Source organism: Austrofundulus limnaeus, unplaced genomic scaffold (assembly GCF_001266775.1).
Source record: "Austrofundulus limnaeus strain Quisiro unplaced genomic scaffold, Austrofundulus_limnaeus-1.0 Scaffold77, whole genome shotgun sequence".
Classification (NCBI taxonomy): Eukaryota; Metazoa; Chordata; class Actinopteri; order Cyprinodontiformes; family Rivulidae; genus Austrofundulus; species Austrofundulus limnaeus.
The window spans coordinates 722,294-730,146 of NW_013952479.1; the positions used below are offsets into that span (position 1 = coordinate 722,294).

The window sequence follows — 7,853 nt, forward strand, 5'->3', positions numbered from 1 at the left end:
TCCTTTCTTCTGTCCATCAATCCCAGAGATAATCCACGGGCAACATTCTGCTGATGTCAAAGCCTGAATTTTGCCTGAAACTCTCAGACTGAAGAAGTCTCTTGGAGGAGAGACGAAACGTTTCATTAGAGAAGAACCCGTCCAGAAGACCTATACAATTTTTTTCTTTTTGATAAAAGGAAAACAACAGAAAAGTCATCACACAAACATGGTAAATTCATGTTTGTGAAATATCTAGTAAAAATCAATTATCAGAAGGTAATTTGTGTTGTGCAAAGTATAAATAAAAGCAGAATGCAGTGATTTGCAGATGTCATTTATTTTTCTAAAATGCAGCACTGTGAAGGACTTGTGAACCATCCTGGGTGTAGTGACCCCCCCACCACCCAGAAAAGAAGAAGTGGGTAAAGATAACGACTGGRTGGATGGATCATAGATAAATGGATAATCATCATTCCAGTACTGAAAATAGAAATCAGCGACTAACATTTTGCGCCTGTGTGTAATTACCAAACCCAACTGCTAACCTTAGAGGAGTTCCACCCTTTTAAGTACAGGCATGGGGTGTGCTAGCAATTCATTTTCTATATACCACCAACAAACTCATATGAAAGAGCTGAAATTATAACCTTTTCAAATCAGTCTGAAGATGCATGCATTTTAACGAGTTCTGGTAGCCCAGTGAGTTTTGCTGCTAAGTAAAATATATCTGAAAGCACTGCAGCAAAACAAATTAAAACTCCTGTTGGTCTGTGGAGCAGAGCGCATTACTTTGTTGTTCTTTGCTGCCATCTGGCGGTCAGGAAGTGAAACGACTCTTTATTTGTAAACACAGGATTTAGTTGTGGTTACAGGGCGATTTGGAGGCAAGCAGCTGATGAATATTTCAGTGTTGCTCGTGTGGGAGCACAGACAATAAATAATGTGTGTAAACTTTTTAAAACTCACCTCACAGCTGAACTCCATATCCGACTCCATGGTGCAGATCCTGACTTTGAAGTTCCTGGCTTGTTTTCTCATCAGAGAGTTAAATCCCATTTTGGCTGCTAGAGCGCTTGCCATTGTAATGATAAGCTCACAAACTTACTAAATGGAAGTACTTCCGCTTTTCCCTTTTAAATTTAACGCAATGTCAAGGCATGCTTTTTAAAACCACGCTTGCTCTTTTAACCCAGCTGAAAACAAGTTACTTTACTCACAGGAGAACAGATGTGTAACACGTGACTTCTCTGAAGCTGTGGATATTTGTAGACAAGTCAAAGTTTTAGGACTCTTGCTGTCATATTTGACGTTGAAAAAAAAAGTCTCGTACGTTCTGGTATTTTTCTAAAAATGCTGCGTAAAATATTCCCAGCACAAACAGATGAAAATAATGTCCTCCTCACCTGGTTTGGCTAGTAGGATGAGTTAAAATTAAATAAGCTAACTAATGTTAGCATCACTTTCTAAATAAGATTTATTGTTATTTTTGAATTATCACGTCTCCGCACAGAAATCCTCTAAGCTATCTAGCCGTAAGAGTAATTCTTAATTCTATGCGTTCACTCTAAAAACTTGGAACGAAATGCATAGCTAACCGCAGCTAACAACTTGTTGGCTACTTCTACTAAAGCAATGATGCATTCGCGTGCTGTCTGTAATCTAAAAGTTAGCGTTCAAATGACAAAATTACTTGATCAGAACCTACTTTAGGTCACAAAGTTGAAATATTTTATTATACTTACATGTTTATTTTATTATTATGATTACCTATGTGACTTTTTAAATGTATGCTATTTATGTAAAATCATATTTATGTCTTTGTGAAAACAATACGCGGATTTGTTTTGTCAAATTTACACAAAAGCTACCCTAAATATGCTTAAAATTAGGGTTTTTTGCACCTAAATGAAATAATACTTAAAACACTGTAATATTTTTTTTAAAGTTGTCTGTTTTTGCTTATCAATTTCGACCTTCTGTTAAATGTTGTACTCACAAGAAATGATAGCTGCAGTTCCCAGGGAACTTTAATGCAGCACTGCGTTCTTCCCAGGGTTCGCTGACTCAACTACCAATCAGACTGCAGCAACCGGTTCAGCCCCCGCCTTTAACCCGGCCCCTTGCGCCATAAAGAGGCGGGGCTAAAACAATGATGAGGTAATGGGGGTAAACAGTAAAAATGGCGACGTCTGTAGCCAAAAACGAGCAACCGAGTCTAAACGGGATTATTTGCGAGCCCCAGACAAAAAAACTGACAGACCTGCCGACGGAGTTGCTCGAACATATTCTGTGCTCCCCTGTCCTCAAACATGTCGACATTTGTAACGTTTCCTGCGGCTGCAAACGGCTACACGACGTGTGCCATGGAAGGGGAAAGGTCTGGGAACACCAGTACAAACTCAGGTGCTCCCGTTTTTTTGTGGCATTTGATGCGGAATTCTCGTTTCTGGTGTTTGGTTTTGTGATTCTTGTGGAAAACAATCTTATTACTGTTGTTTATTGTCTTATTTAGGGTCCTGAAGCCCTCAGTATCGACTTGGGCTCGTTTACTCACAGCAAAGTGTCAGCCGTTTGTTTTTCTGCTGATGCACCAAATTTATCCTTAAAGCAACTCCTCTGCAGACAGCTATGAAAGGATACAAAGGTTATGAGATTATCATTAGTAAAAATTTATATTGTGTTCACATAGCGTAAAATATTATATATTTTTATTTGACCTTGAATCTTTTGTATAGAACTGCACTGGCGATCTTGGCTTTTTGATTCTTTCATTTTTGCAGGACAAAACGGTACTTCTGCAGCATGCAGGAGAAACTGTGCTGATCCAGGCAATTTAGCGGCAATGATCCTCATGGTGCTCATGCATGTTTCATAAAACACCAAATCTGCTGTCTTCATCAACAGATGGCCAAGACTGCAGAGGTTTTACCGCCAGAACGAGAGCTGTGACTGGCTTCGGGAGTACAAAACACGCCACAGAGTTGGCATACAGATCCGGAGGACCGTGGAATCCATCTCAAAGAGATTCTTCACAGAAGTCGTGAGTGTTGTGTTGTTGGCGTTTCGGTGCGTGCTTGTGTAAAACCGTGAGCGTTCTGTGGTGGGAAACTAACCCGGAGGTCTGTAACTCAGCCTTGCGTCGGCCAGGTGCTGGGAGACAGCTTTGCGGAGATCGAGTCACTCGGGATGCCAGAGCACTTCTGTGAAGACGAGCTCCTCTTCATACTCAACTCCAACAAGAGGTGAGCGCAATCAGACCTTAATATGAGAGTATTACCCGCCGTCTTCTGGATCGTTAAAGTCCCTGTCCTGTTCTCCACCCACCACTACAGGAAAAGCTTGACTCTGAAATACTATGCAAAGAAAATCCTCTACTTCCTGAGGCAGCAGAACATCTTGAGGAGTCTGAAGAGCTTCTTGGAGCAGTCTGCAGGACAACAATCAGCTCTAGAAGGTGATTTGTCATTTCTGGATATTCATTAAGTTCTGTTTCTTTAATGCTGGTGTACACACTAAATATTCCATTAAAGGGGGCAATATCATGTAAAATCAACTGTTTTGAGTTTTATATCATGTTATCATGTTATACTCACATAAAAAACATGCCCAAAGCCTCGCTTTGACTCATTCACGCTAGAAATGTGCGATATGGCAAAAAATTCACATCACGATATACATTTTGATGAGTGGCGGTAACGATATATATCACGATATAAAACTTATAATAGAAAATAAATAAATCACACATTAATTGAGTCGAATAAATATGTATAGCTAAAAAAATTAGACCTTAAAATCTCCTTTTTTAAGGGACACTTTAAAGTCTCCCATAAAAATCTAAATTTAAGGGAGATCTACCTGGTTAAATCAAATGTGTATATATATTAACACACACACACACAATAACTTTAATGTAATTGATTTGATTTGAGTTATTGATTCAACAGGAAAAGATTACTAAAAATCAAGCCTGACTCAGCATAATTGCTGTTTTACAGCAGGTTCCTGTTCTGCAGCACATAAAACACTCAGAAATACAGCATCACAATCACATCATTATACACCATAGGCACAAAGACAAACAAGCATACCAAATTTCAGGAAGGCAGCATTTGCAAAATAGGACGTCTAAATATGAGCACAACAAAAAGTGTCCAGCAGATGGCAGACAAGATTCTTCTTAAAGGGCTGTAGTTTTGAAATGGACTTTATGTTTTGAGGAATGTCATTCCATGCTTTAGTATAAACATAGAAGAAAGACCTCTRGCCGTAACAGTTTTTAAAAGTTGGTAATATCAGTTGTCCTTTTGTAACAGATCTAGTTGAATGACCACTTCCAGAATTTGATTTGGGCAGCATTGCACAGAGACTTCCATAATTAGCACCTTGGAAGCTATGAAAATATAAATTAATACCACTATACAAAACATAATTCTGAAAAGTCAAGGCATCAGACAATGAAAGAACTGTACAGTGATGAGTCCAACCAGGAAGTTTTTTATGAATTTTGTAGGCCCCGCTGTAGAGCCTAACTATGGGTTCTAAGATTTCCTTTGTTGTAAGAGACCAAAGAGGTAAACAGTACGACATGGTTGAGAGTATAATGGCATGAAGATAGATATTTGAAACAGAAGATGTCAGATTGGATCTAATTTTTGAATAAACGTATAATTTVYGTTTCAACTTAGTGGTTAAGACTTGTACATGATCACGATAAGTCAAATGAGAATCCAAAGTAATTCCAAGATATTTTGTAGGTAGTGACAATATCAAGGGGTTTGTTTAAAAAAGTGAGTTGATTTGTTATATTGAAATGTCTCCTGGGTGAGGAAAAATACATGAACACAGTTTTTTTTAACATTAATTGACAAAAGATTATCTTGAATCCAACCATGAAATGTCTGAAGATCTGCTTGTAACTGACTATTAATAGATTCAATATAGATATCTGCATCCATTGGATGTTGTGTTTGGAATAACCTGCTTTGTTTTAAGGTGGTAAAAGGAATTGTTTGTATTTATTCCTTTCTACACTTTGCAGATTTTTTTTCTGCACTCCACATGTTTAATCTGTGCGCGCTCCGGCGGGGTGACACAATCATCCCGTTTATGTTTTACTTTTTTTTTTTTAATTGGAAAGACAGTCTGACTGTCACCCTTTCCCACAGCGCTTCCCTGCTGTACAAGGAGACAGTAAAGGCTGAGTTATAGTCGCGCTTTGGAACGCACGGCCCAATGCGCGCGGAGTGCGCACGCATTCGGCCGTGCGTCGTCGCGCTATGACCGCAGGAGAAACGAGATCCAGACTCAGTGAGCTTTTGTGCGTCCTGGAGCACTACTTCACCTGCACTGACAGTCGCCTCGCTGCGCCATGTGCAGCGGTGCGCGCTCCTTTCGCAGCAGGCAGTGTGGTCGGTCGGCATCCGACCGGAGGACGCGCCGTCACGTAAACATGTAAACAGTTGGGCGTTCATTTTCACACACCCGAACCAGGTCCGGATAAGTTTTTTTTTTTTTTTCTCCCCCTCTTCATTTGCGCTCTCAGCCTCGCTGCTTCCCGCTTCCTCTGTTTTGACTCCAGCCGGTTACATCATCAAAAAGAATTGCGAGGTTGGCCGGTAGACTACAGATCTCTATCATAGGACAAATTTATATCGTTTCTACCGTATACCGTTTATATCGCGCATTCCTAATTCACGCATGTTTGAGAAATCCTGCAACGTTTTTAGGAAGCCATGCTGAGGAGCAAAACGACAGGTGGGGACCAGAAACACCCCTGGGACGTGTTTTTAAACCAAGCTTCCTCATCACGGAGCACACCTCCCCACCCCACACACCCCGCCCATGACTCCTGCAGGCTCTCGGCAGTAACAAAGTGAAAGTGAAGCTTAACTGTCTGCTTCTCTTAACACTATGTATCACTCAGTGAAGCTCTTTTCAGTTTCAAAATACCTTTGAGGAAATGTATTTTCAGATAGCAAGTAAACTGTATCATAGCGCTCGCAACCCCCCCCCCCCTCCCCCCCCGCACCGAAATGGGTGAGGCAGAAGCAGAAGGTGGTTCTTAAAGAGACAGAGGCCAATTTCAAGGCGTTTAGAAGAGGAAGTGATGAGGAGATAAGTTTATTTTCTATTTAAACATAAAAACAGCATTTTAATTACAATTAAATATAAACTTGTAGATACTTTATTATGGTATAGTATTTAAATCTATGCCTGAGAAAAACATAATATTGCCCCTTTAACTTATTTATCTGTAATATAACAGGAATTTTATAAAAAAGTTAGAAAAAAATTTTTTTTTCAAAAACTTAATTAATGGAACAAATCAATACATTTTTCTGTAAAAGTCATCTTATTTACTTGTCAGACTGTGTTATTTTGTGTGTAAACTGGTTGGTAACACTAAAATTAAAATCTTGTGAGTTGTACAGGCCAAATTGTTCACGTCTGTTTTTATTGATCCAGTTTTGGTGCTGCATCACTTAAAAACTATGAAAAAGGGAATCTGACGCCTTGTCTGATCCAGAAGTCGGGACTTGTCGTGTGCTGCATCGCTCTCCATCCGTTTAATTTTTTCCTTCACTGTAATTGGCTCAAACTCTCCTAAAACGACTGGCTCTTGGTTGTGTTTGGCCCTTCAGGTGCTGTGCTGGTGGATCAGTACTGTAACCCACTGGCTGACGTCACACTGGAGGGCATTTCGGCTCAAATAGATGAAATTGCAGAAAAGGTGAAGAAGATGCTGAGAATCAAAAACCCATCTCATCCCAGCCTGCGCGTCGCCAACGGTTGGTTTCTGAGGATCACGTCTGAAAAGAAAAGTTGTCGTTTTGGAACTCGTTTGTGTTTTTATGTTTTCCTTGCAAAAAAAATCGAATACTATAAATTTAAAGCTCTTTAACTCGCAGCAGTGAAACAATGTCTGAGGCTTTTTCCTGCAAAGTAAAAATCTAATAACATTTCATTCTGGTGTTTTCTTGTAGGTGACTGCGTCATAGAGGACTATGAGCTCCAGAGGCAGCTGCTAGGTGCCCTGAACTCTGTTCTGTATGAGCAGCTTCAGTACAAAGGCAACGAGTGTGACTACTACAACCCTCTTAATTCTTACATTCATCAGGTGGGCATTCTAATTCAACAAATAACAATTAAAAGCCCCATCAGTATGTATTTAGAATATTTCATCAGTCTTGTTGTACATTTAGGTGCTACTTCGGCGTACAGGGATTCCCATCAGCCTCTCGGTCCTCTACATGACCCTGGCTCGGAAGCTGGGCATCCAGCTGGAGCCCGTCAACTTTCCAAACCACTTTCTGCTGCGCTGGTGCCAAAAACAAAGAGGGTGGGTATGGCTGGGAAAATAAAAGTCATGTTTCTCTTTCTGTCTGGCACCAACAATTCTGTTCACATTCACTCAAAGCCAAAAAATAAATCATTTTTTGTATTTTTTTTAAATACATTCATTACTCTTTTCATTGCTGCTCAGCTCTTCAACTATTATACCAGATGATTTTATTATGACATTGTGATTTTATTTCACAGAGTTGTAAAGTAACTAAGTACAAATACTTTGTTACTGCACTCAAGTATAATTTTTGGGTGTCTGTACTTTACTTGAGTAATTATTTTTCAGTCTACTTTTTACTTCTACTCCTTACATTTTTAAAAAAGGCAAGAAGTAGAAAGTTGTTACTTTTCTCATTTTTGCTTGTTTTAATTCCAGCTTGTTAATGTAAAAATAATAAATACTATCCATATAAATTCTGCCTCCTAGATAGAGTGAATTTAATTGTGGTTTAATGAGAAAATTAAATATATAAAATTCTGAGACTGTATTAGTTTGTACACAAACAAATCATGTCACACTCCAG

The 7,853-nt window shown here is 39.3% G+C and overlaps 2 protein-coding genes across 3 annotated transcripts in view; one reads left to right on the forward strand and one right to left on the reverse strand.

Moving 5' to 3' along the window:
- Positions 1-1,607, reverse strand: part of nf2a (NF2, moesin-ezrin-radixin like (MERLIN) tumor suppressor a) — a 42,545-nt gene extending 40,938 nt beyond the window's left edge. For both annotated transcript variants that reach the window (XM_014011134.1, XM_014011133.1), the window contains exon 1: positions 949-1,607. In XM_014011134.1, coding sequence (XP_013866588.1) covers positions 949-1,062 — 114 coding nt within the window. In that variant the 5' untranslated portion in view covers positions 1,063-1,607. The remainder of the gene's footprint in view (positions 1-948) is intronic.
- A 510-nt stretch (positions 1,608-2,117) lies between these two features.
- The window catches only part of fbxo21 (F-box protein 21), a gene marked incomplete in the record, with an annotated part of 15,002 nt that continues 9,266 nt past the window's right edge, over positions 2,118-7,853 (forward strand). The window contains 7 exon segments of the mRNA XM_014011132.1: positions 2,118-2,385; positions 2,887-3,022; positions 3,130-3,224; positions 3,315-3,436; positions 6,627-6,773; positions 6,969-7,102; positions 7,188-7,324. Coding sequence (XP_013866586.1) covers positions 2,162-2,385; positions 2,887-3,022; positions 3,130-3,224; positions 3,315-3,436; positions 6,627-6,773; positions 6,969-7,102; positions 7,188-7,324 — 995 coding nt within the window.